The 19518-nt window shown below is 53.1% G+C and overlaps 6 protein-coding genes across 6 annotated transcripts; 3 read left to right on the top strand and 3 right to left on the bottom strand.

Annotated features, from left to right (window-relative positions):
- Window positions 1-1794: 1794 nt before the first annotated feature.
- CGGC5_v003124 (uncharacterized protein) lies at window positions 1795-2289 on the top strand (the record flags this gene model as incomplete). The annotated part of the gene is made up of 3 exons (XM_032020651.1): window positions 1795-1933; window positions 2009-2192; window positions 2253-2289. The coding sequence occupies 3 exons, from the start codon at window positions 1795-1797 to the stop codon at window positions 2287-2289; spliced, it is 360 nt and encodes a 119-aa protein (XP_031882134.1).
- Window positions 2290-2893: 604 nt separating this feature from the next.
- On the bottom strand, window positions 2894-3869 carry CGGC5_v003123 (uncharacterized protein; the record flags this gene model as incomplete). The annotated part of the gene is made up of 2 exons (XM_066151080.1): window positions 2894-2913; window positions 2951-3869. 2 exons carry the CDS (start codon window positions 3867-3869, stop codon window positions 2894-2896), a joined length of 939 nt encoding a protein of 312 aa, XP_066009350.1.
- A 1653-nt stretch (window positions 3870-5522) lies between these two features.
- On the bottom strand, window positions 5523-7338 carry atnC-1 (MFS efflux pump atnC; the record flags this gene model as incomplete). Its single annotated transcript, XM_032020648.2, has 4 exons — window positions 5523-5533; window positions 5602-5632; window positions 5683-6808; window positions 6863-7338. The coding sequence occupies 4 exons, from the start codon at window positions 7336-7338 to the stop codon at window positions 5523-5525; spliced, it is 1644 nt and encodes a 547-aa protein (XP_031882287.2).
- A 2964-nt stretch (window positions 7339-10302) lies between these two features.
- CGGC5_v003121 (uncharacterized protein) lies at window positions 10303-10890 on the bottom strand (the record flags this gene model as incomplete). The annotated part of the gene is made up of 1 exon (XM_032020647.2): window positions 10303-10890. One exon carries the CDS (start codon window positions 10888-10890, stop codon window positions 10303-10305), a length of 588 nt encoding a protein of 195 aa, XP_031882300.2.
- A 3992-nt stretch (window positions 10891-14882) lies between these two features.
- Window positions 14883-15578, top strand: CGGC5_v003120 (uncharacterized protein; the record flags this gene model as incomplete). Its single annotated transcript, XM_032020645.1, has 1 exon — window positions 14883-15578. The coding sequence occupies one exon, from the start codon at window positions 14883-14885 to the stop codon at window positions 15576-15578; it is 696 nt and encodes a 231-aa protein (XP_031882247.1).
- A 613-nt stretch (window positions 15579-16191) lies between these two features.
- Window positions 16192-18823, top strand: klf1-2 (Zinc finger protein klf1; the record flags this gene model as incomplete). The annotated part of the gene is made up of 2 exons (XM_032020644.1): window positions 16192-16345; window positions 16428-18823. 2 exons carry the CDS (start codon window positions 16192-16194, stop codon window positions 18821-18823), a joined length of 2550 nt encoding a protein of 849 aa, XP_031882246.1.
- Window positions 18824-19518: the final 695 nt, after the last annotated feature.

The raw sequence follows: 19518 nt of genomic DNA, 5'->3' as shown, positions 1-19518 counted from the left end.
CAATAGTACGGCATAATGAAGCACAAACACCACCCACCTCCCGAGAGACACACAGAGAGCCAGGAAGAGAGATGGGAGGGATCCAGCTACCCCTCACGATGACGCCACCCCCGGTTAGGTTCTTCTCTTGTTTTTATCGCATCAAAGAAACTCGTCGGATGGTTTTTGAGACACCCGCTGCACGAGCCATCTTTGACACGTCATGTTGGCGAGAAGAATAACGGGTACGAAGGAGAAAGGGGAATGGAGCTGGAGCTGGAGCTTGGTCACCGCCGTCGTCTCAAATGCAGGGTTTCGAACAAGCTTCTGTATCTTATCGAATGCCATCGATCGATTGGACGGGGACCTGGGCTCTGTGGTCCAATTGACTGGCCCGAGTCTGTCTAGACGGCGGTTACTGGGCCCCAGATCAGATGCCTGGGAAAAGGGGGTTTTTTTGTTTCTGCGTTACACGGCATGGAGCTTTGTTTGCCGATGTGCCGGTTTGCCGCGTCCGCAACAAGCTTTCTTCGCAGCTCTTTGCGTGGGTCTTTTTCTTTGGTTCAGCCCGGCAGGGGGGTAGGCAGGGTCGCTGACGCATTGAAGATGCCGAATTCCCCGGGAAAGGCGGGGCTTCGTGCTGCCTTAGCTGCTGGCGGCTTAACCGGATGGCGACAAGCTTCGCTACTCCCGAACATCTCAGATTCCTCCCAGAGCCAAGTTTTGGTAGGTCATTACCTCCAGGCTTTTCAGCTGTGTTCGTCCAGTGAGGTACGTAAACAGGACCGTCTCAGCCAATCGCGCCGTTTCAACAGCCGTGGCCTCTGCTTGTTTTCGATCTGAAATCCGGGTGTGAAGGGTGTCATACTCATCGCATTGATGGTTTCGCTCGCTTGCTTGCTTCTCCTCTGGCAGCTGAGTTTGATCTTCCCAGCTTCATGTCGGATTACTCTGCGAATCACGGATCCTCGTCCGAGGACAGGTGTCAAGGCAAGGCGAGAAAGCCCACTCGAAAGCTCGGGTTCGTTCGTTCGTTCGTCCATGAAATGCGGCCTCCGTCTCCTCTCCACATCGAGAGCTGCCGATATCCCGAGCGACCCCGCCAAAACTTCCAAGCTGAACGGGCTTTTTACGTCAGGCCATGTTTGGGCAAGGTGCACTCTTCGTCAGCCCGCAACGGAACTCGACGTCAGTAGGTATCAAGTAAAGCTCCAATCGGGCTAGACAGCCACCAGTGACAAGCAAGACAAGACACCGCCTCCTTTGACGTCGTCCCTCCCCGCAAGGGTTTAGTGGGCGGACGGCGTTTAGTTCAGGCCTCCCGTCTGTTTCTCTCCAGGGACGCGGGCCGGGCGTGGGATATGCCATTTTGCATGGACGACGGGGGAGCTAGACCAGACGGGGGCGGGGGTTTCTGTACACACTTGCGGTGACCTTTGAGACGGTGGAGAGCTAGCTAGCTACCTTGTTGTCTACGTCGAGGAAGATCGGACCCTCCACCCCCTTACTACGTATACATGTCATTGAGGCGTGGGCAACTGGGTAGGGTGGGATGTTGAAGATCAGGGGCTTTTGGGTTTAGGCTCTCTCTCGCTCTCTCTCGCTTTGCTCGAAATAGAGCACCCCATAGCTTTGTAGCTGGGACCCCTCCTCATACCCATGACGATCACATGAGAAGCTTGGGGGGATAAGAACCCCTCGAGCTGCCCCTCCTTCTTGTGTTTGGGAGGTAGCAACATTCCAACGCAACTCAATTGACTTCAACAACTTTGCACCTTTCCATAAACCACCAACCACCACTTCAACCTACTCAAAATGTTCGGATTCGGCGAGGCCAAGGAACACCGCGATGCCGTCTACGGCGAGCACGAGGCTAAGCTCTCCCACGAGGTTGTCGCCGGCGGCGCTGCCTTTGAGGCTATGAAGCTCTTCGAGGACCGCCAGCGCAAGAACGGTACGTTGCCCTCATAGAATCTCTCTGCCTCGTTGTAGGTGTTGAGCAATTTGCTAACGTCGGATATGTTCACAGGCGAGCCCGTCAAGCACCAGTTCGCCAAGGAGATGCTCGCCGGCATCGCCGGCGCCGAGGTCGACAAGCTCTTCGAGACCAAGGGCCTCGACTACCTCGACCGCGAGAAGGCCAAGAGGCACGCCGAGAAGCAGGCCGAGCACCTGTACCAGGAGCAGTACGGCGACATGGACGAGTACAACCCGTGAGTTGAGCCACCAAGCATTAGAGATATGGGATGGTGAATACTGACTACGCCTGGCAGTGAGCGCCGTGGACGCCACCAGCACATGGAGTACTAAGAAGCATGATGTAACGGCCGGATGGGATATATAGTATGACGAAATGAAACTATTTGGAACATACACGAAGTTCATACCAACGTGATGAGTGCCATTTCAGATTGACCTATCCCGTTTACACGTCGTCCATTTCGAAGCTATCTCCATACCCAGCATGTGAGCACATCGACTGAAACGACATTTCCAGCATTGCGGAGAGCTTTATGGCTTGAGAATTCACCTCTCCTAACCAGACTTTCACTCATGATGCGATCGTCAATGGATACAGGGACCCCAACCTGACCTAGCCAACACTACAAAACGGAAGCAATAGCCACCGGGTCCCGAGCTTATCATTGATTCAAGATGCTAAAGCATGGTTTGTTCAGTCTGCTCAGACATGCAAATAGGTATCCATAAGCTAAAATCACAAATGTACAGCTACACACCGATACTCAGTTATCCCACGGTTTAGACATTGAGCCTGAAGCGGTAGCGATCCCACCATACGAACCCTTCCCTTCAGCCGCATTGCCAGCAATAATCTCAAATAATCTTTCACGCTCCTTTTGAAGCGCCTCCCTCGTCTCATCAAGCCGTCTCTCACGCTCCCTCCCGTCCCTCATCAACCTCTCGTGCCGGTCCCTGGTCTCATGCAGGAATCGGCTCAGCGCCTGCGTACATCTTTCCACCGACATCCTCGACTTCTTGATCTCGTCATGGAACGCCATATCCGTGAAGATGTTGTCAAACAACACATCCCCCATGAGGTTTCCGTGATTGATATTAACAGGCGGCAGATCCCCGATATACGGCGTCATCCGCTGCGCCTGCATCACCAGCATCTTCGCCTCCTGCGTCGCCGACTCGGCACGCTGCAGCGCGCTCCGCTCCATCATATCCGACATCGTCCCGCCCCCAAACATATCCATCCGCGAATGGCTCAGCGCATCGTCTATATTCCTCAGCGCGTCCCCCATCCGCTTCATCGCGTCCATCAACAGCTTGATCGCATGCTGCTCCGCCTCCGCCTTGCTCCTCGTGTCCTGGTACGCCCGCATCGCCCGCGAGGCCTCCTGCTCCCTGGCGTCCTCCTCCGGGTACCCGGTCGTCGGCCCCGCGAAGATGGCCTCGTACAGACTGTCCAGCTCCCGCTGCGCCTCCTCGTGCGTGCGTGCAGCCTCCTCCAGCGGCTGTCGCGCGCGCGTCGCCTCGTCGAGCTGCGTGCGCAGGTTCTTGTTGATCTCCTTCTCGCGGTGCTCCTCCTGCAGCACGTCAAAGTACTCGCGCTCCTCGCGCGCGGCCTTCTCGTCGAACTTGTCGCGCTTGCCGACGGCCTTGTGCACGAAGCGCCGCATGACGCTGTCGCGGTACTTTTCGTGGTCCTTGAGCTCCTTGCGCCGCCGCGTGTCGAGCTCCTTGACGTGCTTGTCGGAGGCGGCGAGCTGGTGCTCGAGGTCGGCGATGAGGCGGCGCTGCTGGGCCAGGTCGGGCACGGCGTGGTTGGTGGAGGAGAGGGTGGACAGGAGCTCGCGGTTTTTGACGGCCGCTTGCCGGATTTTGGATTCGAGGTCGGCGGTGGACATCATGCCGGTGGCCATCCTGATGGGAACGTGTTGGTTGATGAATTTGATGGCGGTGTCGTAGATGATGATGCCGTGATGTGATTGAGTGTCGTAGGTATTGAGCGGTGTAAATGAGGGTGTTGTGAGATTACGGGGGATGTATTAGGTCTAAGTCAGGGGTATCGTTAAATTTGACAAGAAAATCACAACGGCATTTGAGTGTATCTTCGAGATGTTAAAAGAGGATTTTGCCTCGTCGTAATTCTTTATGGTGAGATGCTAAACACGAATGGCTTTTCCATCGTGAGGGGGGATGGCGTCCTTATGAGAACCACGAGAACCACGAGAACCCAGGAAGTAGACCGTCGCCCGTCGCCCAGCAATCCTTGGTGGCGCATATCCAAATGGCGTGCCAAGATCAAATCAACGGCACGAAGGATTGGAGCAAAACATCAAGAGTGTAATAGCATGAGAACACAAGGTCGGACCATGACATCAGACACCACACGCGCCAAGGGTCCGGCTGCCTCTGCGGCGCGGCACACGGAACACCACACCCAAATGCGGGGAGCCTACACCTTTTTTTCACTGTAAGGCATGGACCGGACGCTGGACCTTCTCCCTGATTGACGGGGATCATCGGTGCTTGTAGGGCTGCGCCACGGACCGAGACGGCGGGACAAGACACTTAGGCGCCCAGGCGCTGTGGACTGTGTGACTGAGCAGCAAATCATTACGGATACAAGTTCGCCTTATTTCTGCCTGTTTGTCCACTTTCTCACAGGCAAACGCGGATGATCTCCGTGTAATCTGCATCACCGCGGAGGTTTATGAGTGGCTCGATACGGCTGGGATTGGACTGCCAAGGCTAAAGGATTCGCCCGGGTAAGCTTGCTAAGGAAGCCTAGTTTCTTCGATATCGCGGATCATGATGAAAGGGCTTGTGGCTGGTGAGGCGATCGGGGGCGAGCAGGGATCTTCGTTCCTGACGGTGAAGCAGACACGGCATAGTGCCAGGGGTTGGGCCTGGGAGTGAGGGCATCGTGGCTTTTGCAGCTACATCGGATTTTCCTTTTTTAATCATTGAGGCAAAAGATGCCTTCGTAATTCTGCAAGTTACTGGGTTACTCAGAATATCCGATGAACAATAGCATTATGGATGGTAACATTGGCCAAGTGAGGCATTTCAATGTCTCTTTTCTTCCGCGCTAGAAATACAACCAACGCAACCATTTTTCGAGCCCGAAAATGCCCAGTTTCATGCGCGCTTGAACGGTCAACACCACGGTAACCCACCGCGACCGCCTTATTTCACTCTCCTAACGACCTCAGACAATCAAAGTGGACGGCAACGCTTCAGGTCAGCCTCGTTGGCCCGCCAATAGTGCAAACGTCGCCGCCACGTGGGCGAATGACAGCTGGCGCTGGCGATGCCAGCGAGGCTCACGATATCCACCATCCCTGACGTCTCGCAAGGGTCAACCTCGTTGGCTTCATCATGCCTGCCATATGCGCCAATCATGAATGTTGGCCCTGCCCAACACGCCATGATAACGACATAGTGGCAACAAGAGACATTGGGTCATTGGACGTGTTAAATTGAGGCCATCGCCGGAGGGGGGAATTGTTCTGGCGTTGCCAAGAGTCATGCGAAAAAAACATTCGCGCCGTCGCCGGCTCGCGATACCTTTAATTCCTGTCTACTAATGTTAAACCAACCCTGCCTGTGGCCAATTCCTCGTCTATAATAAAAACGCCAATTACATACTAATACAGTGACCAGAAGAACCAACACAAGACTTTTTCACCGCCCTTCTACCGCCTCGGGGTCATAGTTGCGCCCACTCACGTCCTCATCATGGCTCTCGAGCTGAATCGCCCCCTTCTTCCTCGGCTCAGTGACTAGTGACAACGCAGCCCACGTCAGCCCAGCAAGCAGTGAAACATAGAACCACGGCAGCCCCCTCCAGGGCCCCTTCTTCTCCAGCCCGACGGTGAACGTCCACGCCAGGGCCGGGCCGCCGAGCGGGGAGCCCAGCGTGTCGACCATGCTGATGAGCGCGTACAGCCGCGACGTGTGCGCCTGGTCGACAAACTCGGTGATCATGGCGCGCACCAGCGGCCAGCTCGCGGAGCCGAAGGTCGTGACCGACAGGCCCGCCAGGAACACCACAATCTCCCAGCTGCAGCCCTCGATGAAGCCGCCGAGCGCGATCATCAGGTACGAGCCCTTGGCGAGCAGCGCGTCCTTGCCGAAGCCCGAGCAGCGGAAGCGGCCGCGCGGGTTCGTCAGCACCTTGGACAGCCAGGGGAGGATGAAGAGGATGCCGAGGTGGAGGAAGCTGAGCGGCGACAGCAGGAAGGACGTCTGCGCGAGCGTCCAGCCGAAGTGCTTGCTGACGTACTGCGAGAGCGTGCTGGAGTGCGAGGCGTGCAGCGCGCTGGCGAGCAGGGAGGGCACGAGGCAGAGGAGGATGTTGCGGTTGCGGAGGATGCTCATGGACTGCTGCAGCTCGCGCAGGCCGTTGGCGAAGGAGTCGCGGACGGCGTGGGCGAGGGGGACCTGGGGTGTTTGGGGGCCGTCGCCGGCCTTGACGCGGAGGGTCTCGGGGAGGAGGGCGCAGATGAGGAAGATGGGCGGGGTGAAGAGGAAGACGAGCTTGATGGGCAGCCAAGGGCCGTACTGCTCCATGAGGTAGCCGGCGGTGACGGGGCCGATGAGGCCGCCGAGCACGGCGCCGACAGAGAGGTAGACGAAGTTGGAGGCGCGGTCCTTCTCGGTGCTGATGTCGGCGGCGATAGCGTACACATTGTTGAACATGACGACGATGCCCCCGCCGATGACGCCGAAGACCATGCCGACGAAGAGGAAGTAGATGTTGGCCTCTGGGAAGAAGGAGAGCATCAGGGGCGCCCAGCTGAAGGTGAGGACGGTGCCGAAGTAGGCGAGCAACAGCACCGCTTTGCGTCCGATTCTGAAATGTGTTGGCATGCTTATGATTTGCGTACATTGGGGTGCAACAACTCACCTATCCGAAAGAATACCGTAGGGAAAAGCGACGAGCATGTTGATAATAGCGCCAAGCAGCGACTGCCACCCAAACAGCCACGCCATGTCCTTCTGCACCGGGTCCACCTTGCACTTCATCTCGGGGATCGTCTCCGAGTGCGGCAGCCGGTAGTGCTTGTGGCAGATGTCGTCCTCGATGAGCCGCAGCATGGGGATCATGAGCAGCGTCCCACTCGTCGTGATGGAGAACTTTAGCAGCGCCAGCATGAGGATGACGGCGCGCGGCGAGCGCACCTGGAACCGCAGCAGCGCGTCGTTGATGCGCACCCCGACGGCCCAGAGCGCGCTCCCCATGGCGCTGCTGCCGTTGCCGCCGCCGGCCCAGCCCCCGAGCCCCGGGGGCGACCTGCTCCATTTCGACCGCGTCTGGTCAAAGGCCCGGACCGGCGCGGCGTCGGCGGGCAGGCCTTCTAGGTCGGCGAACTCGGCACCCATGAGGTGTGCGGCCTCCACTTCGTCTGACAAACGTGGCATTCTCACTTTTTGTAGAAGCCGGGTTGCTGGAGTAGCAAACCCTGAGCCACTGGGATTAGAATAAGAATATAGAAGAAAGGGGAAAGGGAAAGTGATGATCTTGAGCGTACAAAGGAAAAATGTCAAAGGGAGCGGATGGGAGGAAAGGGGGAATCAGTGCAAGCTGACGACGCATCTGGAGATTCAAATTCCATCGCCAAGCTCTCTCTCCAGTTTCAGCTGCGCCCGCGGCGCGCGGGTGCCAGCTTTGGCCCCGAAGCTTGCCGGAGCAGGCCTCGCAGGGCGATCTGGGTCATCTCAGGATGTTGGTCGGCGACCCCTGAGTCGCGATATGGCAATACTTCTGTCGGGGTGTAGAATGACCCGATATGAGAGTATCTCACTAACACAAGCTTCCACAAGCCAATCTGCAAGCTCCGCTGATCCCCCAAATTCACGCGTATTCGCCTAAGCAATGACAGCTTATTTTAGCACTGGTCAGCTCCCTAGCAGGGGCCTACCGTGCTGCCGGGCTCGCTGAACGCGCCGGACCGACACTTTTAAGCAGCCGGTCCGCAGCGGAGGTTAAAGCTTGCTGTTCCGTTCTCTCCGGTGCACTCTGGTAGCTCCCACGGTGCTCTATGAAGCTTCCGTGGAGCGATGCGGTATTTTGTAGGCATGAAGCTGGTTGATTTTCATCTGTCCAAAATCTAGTGTCATGAAAGAGCGCATGGAAGCGGAAAGGATGCTATTGAGATGAGATGTCTGGGCAGTGTTCACCACCCCGGACATTTACACCATTTGCTTTCATAATGGTAGCTTTGCCTGGCTAACGGCGATACATTGCGCTGCACTTGTAGCAGGATAATGAGCGCGCGAGAAGAGATAAGAAACCAACTATTGATTAAGCGTGCGGCGATAAACATGAGACTTTGAGATTTACGGTCACAGTAGGAAGTGGTTTCGGTAAGTCCATGTAGGGAACGCATTGAGATTGTCCAGGTGCCAGCCGAAAGCCTGCCAAATTAGAGAGAGAGAAAAAAGAGAGAAAAAAAAAAAAAGCCCCTTATGAGTATTCTCACCGATTCTCAAACACAGGGAAACACATCGGTACTATCACCAAGTGATGTAAAACATTCTGATATTGCTTTTCATATTCCAATCTTAGACCAATCTCTTTTATCATTACCCTAGCTAAACAAATAAGCTCACATCGACTGTCCGCCTTTGACGTGTATTATTGATATCCAGTCGACCCATGAAATTGGATGGGTGTTTCATTCGTCAAAAATCTCCCGGATTGACTGTGACGAAGATCCTCTCCGAGGCATTTGTTTTTCCCAGAAATCCCGTGATTGATGCCCAGTCGTCATGCGTCTCGGTTCCATAGTCGTACCAAGCACGGATGATCATCGTGTACTTATCCGGGTACAAGATTGAGTACTCTGTTCTGTCGGAACAGTTCGCACACTTTTCTTTGAACTCTTTACCAATATTACAAACCGCGTACCAGAAGCTCTCGTCGAAGGGTGTCTGGGGATATAAACGATATTTCTGCGCGAGATTCCACTCTCTCAAAGAGCTGTACATGAAAGCTATGATCATGTGATAACAAACTAGCGGCGCCCGTCTGATTTGCCCATGTACGTCTTCAAAGTGGCACTCGCCGCCGCTTTTGAATATCCATTCTTTCCTCAAAAGATACCCACCAGAGATGATCTTTGGCATGGCCGCGAAGTACTGAAGGTGGCCACGATCGTCGGGTTGACGGTTCCGGGTGAATGGAGTCATGAGCTTCTGGAGATACCCCTGGTGAATGTTCCCGAGCCGAGATAACTTCAAAGCTGTTTGGACGTGTTGAGGACGTACTTTATACGGATTAAGGCTTATAGCTAGCGACCGGTTCTGCGGCGTTAAAACACAGGGAAGCACAACATTGCATGTCTGTGGCACGTCCGCGTGGTTGATTCGATGCATTCTATGGCAATTTTGGCACACGGAATGGTTAGGCGAGTCGAATGCAATCTTGCCCCAGAATACGAGCTTTTTTACGAAAAGAAGTTGGCGAAGGAATTGTTTCCAGTCCCTGTGAGCGAGGGCTCGAAAGCGGGCGCAGGTCCTTGAGAGGATCGCCACAGTGACAATATCGAGGTAGCCGATGATGTCCAGAAGGAGCTCTGAGGGTAGTCGAAGGAGATGCGCTCGTGCGACTGTCTTAATAGAACGAGTGTTGCTGAGATCGAACCCGCTGGGGGCTGTCGCGTTGTCGATATTTACCATGATGGGCGTGGACTTGAGTGGTAACTTGTCAACCTGCTTCAACTAGGATTCGCAAAGAAAATGGAATCTATCACACATATAAGCAATCTCTGCGATCAATCTCCGATTGCCGAACAGAGTTTATTACATATTTGCGGGCCTACAGTGCAAAAGTTGAAAACACTACAGCACCAACCTTGAGAACCAATAGGCTATCCACCTATGCGTCTTTGGTTGGTGATGTGGCGCAAACTTTGATGTATACGCTCCAGGTTGGATAGACCTACAAGCAATTGTGAACATCACAGCCGAGCAGATCCTAGAGTGGTTGAACTTGGGATTCAAGTTGACGAATTCGAAATTCATGATAAGATTTGACAGAATCAGTGACCTAGGCAGGCAAGTACCCTCCTTTTCATCAGCACCACAATCTCTGGGTGATGGGTTTTCTGTACTTACTTGGTATTCTATTGGCGAAACCAGAAGCATAACCTACCTGAGTTTCGTCACTGTATTTTACTGTTCGACAAAGTGCAACAACAGTCCTCAAAGCGTCAAAGTCTCTTACGAACACTCAAACTATAGTGTGAAGGGGTCAAGTAAGCTTCTTTTGCAACAAATCATTATTATTAACACTACTAGTATCAAACTTCAGATGAGGTAGTGTGCAGTCAGAAGACAACTATCTTATTTATTATAAAGTCTCCTAATGGAGGGGAAAGCGGGTCTTTCGTACCAATCCCTATGTAGAAAATACCGATCACCCTCGAATCCATAATCGTACCAAGATCTGATAATTACGGTGTACCAATTTGGACACCATATCGCGTACTCCACCTTGCATTCGTAGCATCTGTTACTGAAGCCATGCCCGATAAGACTGATAGCAGACCGGAAGTCGGCCTCAAATTCGGGCTCCCGTAATTTGTTTGGTCTTTCCCAGTCGAGATAATGTCTCTCATTCAAACTGTGCGCAATGCCCAAGTGTGGGCAGACGAGCGGAGTTCCCTTCAGTTGCTTGTTGATGGCAAACATTTCCTTGTTCCAGGGATACTCGCAACCGCGGCTGTCGAAGATGCTCTGGAATGTCCATTGCTTCTGCAGAAGGATATTTCCATCGACGATCTTTGGCACGGCGCGGTAGTGCCTGAGACAGTTGCCCTTGAGGGCGCGGTGATATATGCTGTACGGCGCCATGATCCTCTTGAGGTATCCTTGGTTGATGTTACCGAGCCGAGAAAGCTTCAGGGCCATTTGCGCATGCTCCGAGCGCATCTGATATGGATCGAGTGAACTACCGCCAGCCCCACGACCGTTTCTTTGGCAAGGTGGTGTCCATTTTTTATATGGCAAATACCTTTGGTTGATGGGTTCTATTCTGTGACACGAGGGGCAGAACCAGTGGTTTGGCATATCGTGGACGATTCTTAACGAGAAATAATCCTTCTCGTAGTCCCACCATCCTCGAAATATGGGTGCCCAATCCGTATCGAGAACGATCCGGAACGAGGCGCAAGTTCTTGACAGAATCGCCTTGTCGAAGACTCCGAGGTGTTCGATTATTTGCAGCATAAGCTCCACAGGTAGTTGTTAAATAGCTGAGTTAATGTTGCTTGTTCTGCTTGTTGTTTTGTCGCGAGCTTGACGCAGGCCTATGTTGGTCTCGGCGTCCGCCATTGTTGATTGGGATAAAGATTATTCGAAACGAGATATAATCAAATTGCGCGGTAGTGAGAAAAGGGAGAAGAACTGAAGTCCTAGAGCAGCGTTGGGGTTCGTTTTCTTTCTTCGACTAGGATGAAAGAGATAACCTTTGTCGGCCATGGGTCTGTCTCCGATTTCATCATTCTGATTCTTTCCTGATAACAAAGTTTAGAAATCTGGCGGATATGTGTGCTCTTTGGGTCTGCGCGTGTATTCTGTCAACTTTTACCTGTATGAACCTGGCGGAAACATACACGAGGACCAGGATGGATCACGTAGAAACCTCTATAGCTATGCTACGGAGGATATAAAGGACTTCCAGCTGCCTTTTGGAGTTTTCCTATACCATGACAACTAATCATTCCGTTACCTCAACACCAAGATGTGCCTGTCATCCTCACTGAGCTACATCACAAACCTTTCCAACCGCCTTGGGGGCGGTTCCAACCCCACTGTCACCGCCCAGAAGCATGATGCTGAAGTCGGCATGTCTCTTAGCGGAAGACGTAGCCCTCATACGGCAGGTTTGGCTCATTCCGAACCGCAAGATTCAAAGGATTCTAGGCAGCTATCAGAAACCAGGGCAATAGGGGACGATCTACCGCCAAAATTAGCCACGCAAATTCTTGAGTGTGTGGTAGCCCAGAAGGATGGCTACCCGTTAGCTCCTCTTGCGGCAGTCTGCAAACTATGGAACCAGATACTAGAGCCTCATCTGTTTGCAGAGGTGACCTTCTGTCTGACGAACGCCAGCATTCTGTCCGGCGACATCGCCCCCGACACCCTGGCAAACACCATTCGAGGCTCGCGACTGCTGTGTTTGAAAAAGCTACGCCTTGTGATAGACGTGGATCTATCGAGTTTCACGACAATTGTCGATTACCCACGGCGTCGAATGAGACTGGGGGCTGACTTTGCGGATGTGATGGATGGTTTCTTCGACACAATGGCCGGTTGGAAGCGCGACGCATCGTTCGACTTGGATATCCACGAGGAGCAGTCATGCGGCCATCATCTCAATCATTTGGGAAGCAAACTCGCTCAGGGTACCCTGCGAACAGTTCACTGCGTCCGTTCTCTGCTGCATCTGGAATTCAACTGCGATCGATGTCGGTGTTGTTCCTATCGGGGACTCTTGTCATATCTATGCTCGGCCATGAAAGGATCAGATCACTTGAAAGAGATATCGTACGGCTAACAAGAGCGGGTTCGTCGCAACCGCTCGATACAATACGAGCGCTGGGACTTCCTGCCGCCTGCCGTGGAATCACTCACCGTTCGTGACATGGACGAGCAAGGATACTGGTGTCGTCCGTCGACAGTTTTCAGAACATCTCTTCTCAGCGCCAGGCATCAACTCAGGACCTTTTGTTGCTCAAATGCTATGGACGCAAGTCTTCTCAAGGGTCCACGATTGGTCTTATTAAGGTGGCCATTTCTTAAACATCTTTCGATGACCTTTTTTGGTCTCGGACTGGGAGCAGACGAAAGTCTTTTCGACCCCCTGATGATAACGATGGCTGAAGTCGCTCGAGGAATGCCCAAGATTAAGCTACTTGAACTCTGGTTTACAGGACAAGATATAAAAGCACGAGACGCGGGCCACTTTTGCTACGCCGTCGACAACAAAAATGCTCACGCTGTGTGGAGTATGAATCGGGAGTTTAGGCTCTCTGGCATTCTCAAAAGCGAATGGGACACCACGGCCAGACGACACACGTCGCGCGGTCTCACAACAGAGGTCCGCAGGACAAACTTTGTCCCTGGTGATGTGGTAGAAGCTCTGTCACCGGCTCGAGAGGCGGCAGCTCTCTTCAGCGAACGCTCTTACGCTACAGATCCCTCTCAGAAGCAAATGTTCAAAATATCATATGAACATCGATTTGAATATAGACAGGAGTATGAGATTTGGGGAGGTGACATATTTCACACATGGGAAGAAGACGACAATTATCCATGGTCGGGAGACGAGTCGGAGGAGAATTAACCAGTCGAACTCAAGTACACGCCTAGATGTAGACGAGAGTCATCTGGATCTTCCCTAGAGGCCCGAAACAATTGCAAGCGGGCTCTTTTGTACGGATCTGGTAATGTCATATCGGATTAGCTCGAATCGTTCGTATCAACTGACAGTTCAACTGAGTTTCACGATGCCAAGTACGCTGTTCAGTGCATCTCTCTCACCAGTGCAACGTATCGTGACTCGTAGTTCCTGACCCGCCTCTTGGAACTGACCAGACGTCTACGTGTCGCGACTCATGCTCTAAGCCTAGGTCGTTTTGTGATTTCCCCGGCCTAGGGTTGTACGGCGAAGGCTGATTGGTGCAATAAGCTTTAGAACCGTCCGGAGTCCGTCTGGACTCCGGATGAACAGTTTCAGGTTGCTATTAAGGTGTAGATCTACCTAGTTTCGGACCATCGTAAAGTCGCCGGTGGGTTGGTACAATGGCCCGCCGGAAGACTGCGGACAGCTCCGTCAAGTGCACATCAGAGCAATTGAAGACGATCATAAAAGGCAGAGCACGAGAACCTAAAGTTAAGCATGCTTTTCATCTCATTATCCTATCGCTTGCCACCTAAAGTTTGATTAATAAGTAACTATCGTTAACCTTCATTCCTTGTCAACAAGATCAGAATGCACGTCAAATCTATCGCCATTACCTTTCTGGCTTACGCCGCAGCGGTGTACGCGGTGTCATGCAGCGGAGATTTCTGCGGAAAAACCGACTGCAGGAAGCAACCCGGAGAACCTAGCTGCATCAACATCACTGGCGGCTGCACATGTCTTTTGCCTTAAGAGCGTATCGTAGGTTCCTTATGGTAAGTGTTGTTCTTATGATTTGCCATATTTGGTCTGACTTGAATTTGTGCCCAGGACTGCCCCATTGAGGCTGGAAGAAATACCTCGTCGCAGTATTTAGAACTTAGAACAATCAACTAGTTTCACAACATTATGCTGCCGCGCCGCGCAACTTGATCATCGTTTGCTGTCCCGGCAGGGGGCCCTACCTCATTGGGATATGTTCCCCTTCTACCACTCCTGCCAATTGGATGTCAATTCTGCCCTGCTTTTTGTCTTCCAAGTCGTCGTACCTGTTGTCGTGCCTGTCATCATTCCCATCGTTCCTACCTAGCGTCATTCGTGGCGGAGATGTCGCTGACTACGACATGCGGAATCCCGAAGTCCCTAATTTTAAACGACGGAGTACCGCTAGACCCATTACATGGCAAGGTTGAAGAATGCCCATCAAGCTGCTTCCCTTTGGATGGCTGAACGTGGCGATTCGATGCACACACCTGACGGCTCGGTGTGAGTCACCGGGCACGGGCTCAAACCTCCTCAGTGCCTCACCACAGGGCAGCTTGCTTGGTGAGATGGCGGGACATCATTAATACCCGGATTTGTACAAAAGTTCAATGACAGTTTCTCCCGTCTTGTCTTGCGCATCAACGAATTATATAGATTAATCACTTAGTTTGTAGCGATGGCGAATTTCAAACCCCGTTTTCTCTCGGAGCCTCAATTACGGCGTCACGAAGAGTGTGCCGTCGAAAACGCCAAAATGGCCGACTGCTGGAGCGGCGAACAGGCGGTGTTTCTTACCTTCAACTTTTCGGAGCAATACAAGTGTCGCCAGTACACGCTCATGCCATCACTGCAGATGGATATCATGACCCCCGCCGACAAGCCCACCTGGCCCTCATCGGTCGATGACGACAAAAAGCCCTTGCGACAACACTGTCGGCGAACAATTCGGATGCTGGAAGGGACTAAGTGCAACAAGAAAGTGCGACCAGAGCCGTGGTACATGCGGGTGGACTCGAACCAGACGTTTGAGCTGTACAGCGACGATGCGATGAAGAAGGCGCAGGGAATTATCGATGAGCTGTCGGCGGATCATGCGGCCATGTGTGTTGTGACGCATGACATCCGGCACACGACGAGGGCGCTGGAGATTTTTGATATGAAGCTGCCGGCGAAAGCTGTACTGGTCGACTTGATCAAGGTGTTGGAGCATCAGACGAGGGATGATGGAGTCCCGGAGGAATTGGCGGCGTACACGGACGACAACATTGCGGTGCGGAACGGGCGGTATGATCGCAAGGCCGGAGTGTCAGGTGGGCGGCTCGGGATGCCGTATATTCGGTTGCTGGAGATTGTCGGGCCTGCCGCCGAGGCTCATCGGCGTGATTTCCAAAAGGCCGAAAAGGAGGATACTGCGTTGAAGAGGATCGCTGGACGGCTGAGGAATGGGTAGATACCATGACGGTTCTATCATTTTAGCTAAATGACATTGGTTTTTGGGATTCATCGAGTCTATCACATCATGAAAGAGCTGCGTCAAACTGTGATGGCATGACTTCGACGGTTAAACGGATGAGTTGCATCTAGAGTGAGAGTGAGTGAGTGAGTGAGATGGAATTGTGAGTGACAGAAGAATCCCCCGCACAGTTGAAAACGCCAATGGACCGTGCGGCACTGTCATTTTTCGCTGCAGGAGCGACGCGTGGGGGTCCACTTTCCTCGCTCCAGTTGGCCGATTTTGTGTCTCCCCCATCATTCTTTCAGGGAAAGGACGGCCGAGATGTGTGGGGAAGGGGGGCCCTTTTTGGGGGAGCTCGCCCATTCCCCGCGTTGAGTCTTGACCCAGCCGCCTGAGGCGGAACTTTGCCAATCTCATCCCCAATTTCCACGATTTCCATCGACACATCTTCAACTTCGCGGCGCACCTCACCGTGTCCTCACCGATGCCGACTCCACCGTGTCCAACGTCCACCGCCCATTGATACGGCGATAGTTCCTAAGCGAAGGCTGCCTCAGCCACGACGAGCAACCCACTGCCACCGACCATGTCCCCATAGCCACCGTTCATGGCGAGCCACCCTTCTCCAACCCAGCATGGCGTTGCTGGCAACTACAAACGCGCCAGTCGAAAGGGCGCACCTCGACGATTCGTGTGCGACCATCCGGGATGCGAGAAGCTGTACTCGAGGGCGGAGCATCTGCAGAGACACCAACTGAACCGTAAGAAGCTTTGAAGCCCATGCGCGGTCTCACCTGCGCGTCTTAGATGTGCCAAGGACAGGTCAATTGACGCGACTCGCAGACAACCCTAAAGAGATCTTCATTTGCGATGTGCCGGGATGCGACCAAAAGTTCGTTCGAGCTGACTTACTGAGCCGACACAAGAAGCGACACTCATCTTCATATATCCCCCGTAACCGAGCACCAAGTTTTAGCACTTCCTCTGCCTCTAACGGCCTGTCTGGTGTCGCCGTGTCGTCGCCAACGGCTGCTGTCCCCACCCGACCGGTATTCCCTCAGCCAGTCCAGCCATCGTCGTCGGCCGGCCCGCACGATGCGGCCATCCTGCTGACCCCCGACTCCAACGCCACCCCAACGCCTACAACGGGCGCACCTAATGCATCATTAACGGCCAGAGTTGGCCAACCATCAACATGGCCATCAATAGACGATATCTCCGTCAACATGATGCGCCCGAAATCCGATCTATTCGGCCGGGATCAGCCGCCGATACCCGCAGAATCATCAATCATGCCGTCTTTCAATGCAATGGACTTTCAATCGGACGAAGCACTATCCCGAGAGAACTTTGCCGTCTGGTTGTTCGATCCTCAAGCAAGTTTCAGCGACTTCAATGGCGTCGCAAACCTCCCTTTCCTCGAGGGAGGCTTGGAATCGACCTTCAACAACAATATCCACTATGACTATGAGTCTTTGACCAGCCGTTCACAGCTAGACCCGACACCGCCAAGGCAAGCCGATGTCAGCGATGAACTCATTGGTGAACACCGACGCCAAGAAGTTTTGAGATGGCTGCAGGTCTTTCGTCAGAAGCAACCGAAATACGAGCACCGCATTATCAACTTGGTGCAAGAAAGTGGTGGAGATCTGCCCGCACTAAACCTCGACATGATGCGCGACTGTTTACAAGAGTACTGGAAGAACGTTTCGCCAAGGCTACCCATCGTCCATCAACCGACATTTGCAGCAAATCGATGTTCCATCTTCCTACTCATGGTCATGATTGCGTTAGGAGCTGCATCTTTGAGCAGCAGAGACTCGACGGGAAACCTGGAGCAATATGGAGGGTTCGCCGATGTCGTCATATCCAGTGTTCGTTGGGAGATTCTCACAGCAGAAGAGGCATCACCACCGGTCGGTCTGGCAATTGCGCAATCACTGCTACTCCTGGAGTTCTACGAGAAGATGTTCTCGTCAAGGCGATTCCATGAGCGAGCTCACATCTATCACTCCGCCACCTTGACCCTCCTCAGGAGAGGAAGTCCTCTTATTGGAAGAGCGGGGAGTGAATCGCCGCCGGAAGAACAGGCCCCCACCTCCAACGATGCAGCATCATTGGATTCTAGGACGTGGTGGGTGCGATGGGCTGAGTCCGAGGCGATGCATCGGGTCGTGTTTGCGGCTTTCATGTTGGACATTATCCATGCAGCCATGTTTGGCCACACAGCGGACATGGCACCCCATGAGATCCGACTTCCTCTGCCTTGTGATGATGCTCTTTGGACAGCTGCGACTCCTGACGTATTCCGCCAGCTCGATGGCAACTACCGCATGTACGGCATCAAACAGGTTTCCTTCCTCGATGGACTGAAGAGCGCTCTACATGGCCAGGAGGTTAAGACACATACCTTCGGGCGGATGATCATCATGTCAGGCCTGCTGAGCGTTGGGTGGCACCTGTCCCATCGAGAATCCCACCTCAAGTGGCTTGACCTGCGTACACCGAGTACTGAGACGCACGACGGCTGGAAGAAGATCTTGCTGCGGGCATTCGACGAATGGAAGGAGAGCTTTGACAAGGCTGTCGGCGCGAACGACACTCCTGAAGCACCAGGTCAGCCATCGAGTCCTAATGGTCCGATTCACTCCGCCGCTGCACTCTATCACCTAGCATACATCAGCCTTCACGTTGACATCGTCGACTGCCAAGTATACGCCGGCGCTAAGCGTTTGGTCGGACGGAAGGTATCCACACGAGATCACTCCAATGCCGTTGCGCGGATGAGGACCTGGTCCAACGCAGCCTCAACACGGCAGGCCGTCCTCCACTCTTTCAAACTGCTCTACCGCGTCCTCGTGGACCAGAGAGGACCTAAACGACGAACGAGTAGTTTTGGTTCACTTCCTGAGCCGGTTTCAGTCTTCTACTCATGCCGCACCGAGCCTGATCCGCATCGCCCATGGATCATGTACTATGCGGCGTTGACGATCTGGTCATTCGTTCAAGCACTTGGCATCCCCAATAAGAACGCCCCACCTGGACGGTACAGCGAGATCGCCAGGTACCTAGCCCATTTTGCCACTCTGGACGAGCTGAACGATGAATCAGCGATGGACCTGAATGAGAGACTGCCAGAACTCCTCGACTTGTTGAAGATGAGCCTCGAGCAGTCCCATTCGGAGTTGCTGCGGGAAGCTAGTGACCGACTGAAGCTCTGTCGAGAAATGTTACGGTAGTCTAAGCCAACAAGTGACTCATGCACAGGGAATCGTGGAAATGTATTTCTTGATCATAGTTTCTTGTTCGCGTGACGGCGACAAACCTTTTTGTTTGGGGGGACCTTGCGGAGCTAACCTTAAGGTTTCTGCGGCGAGGCTCAGGAGGTCGCCGGTAGGCTGAGAACCTCACAGGTCGCTCATATCTACGGACCGGTGGGCTATAAAAGTGCATTCAAATTCGGGAGTTAGCTTTATCAATAATACCCTACCTAGTTCAAAATAATTTGGCAAAGGCTTCTTTGATCACCTCTCTTGTACAGCAAGTGGAGAGCATTTGATAATGACAAGAGACACTGGCAACCTTTTACATCCAGGTCGGGTCATCGAGTAAACCCCCCGACTCGCCCATCTAGTATTACGTCGAGGCACGATATACCCAAGGTCTCAGAAACTGTATAAAAATTCACCACGGGAAAATATCAATTCGTGCCATGGATTTCATGTTTCAATTCAACGGCCGAATCTCATCGTAAACTGAATGAAAGTTGAGCGTTACTGTTTGGGCCAGCTATTCAGGCGAGTACCCAGTACAGACGATAACAAAGATAACAACAGCACTGGCAATACAGATATTAGAGATTTAAAGTATTAGAATACTAGCTATTAGGTACCTTAGTTCTGCACCCGGATAGCAAAACTCTAAAAGTTTGCTG

This window comes from Colletotrichum fructicola (genome assembly GCF_000319635.2).
Source record: "Colletotrichum fructicola Nara gc5 chromosome Unknown KSG_Nara_v1_contig02, whole genome shotgun sequence".
In the NCBI taxonomy this organism is placed as follows: Eukaryota; Fungi; Ascomycota; class Sordariomycetes; order Glomerellales; family Glomerellaceae; genus Colletotrichum; species Colletotrichum fructicola.
This window is presented reverse-complemented; position numbering and strand designations above follow the sequence as displayed.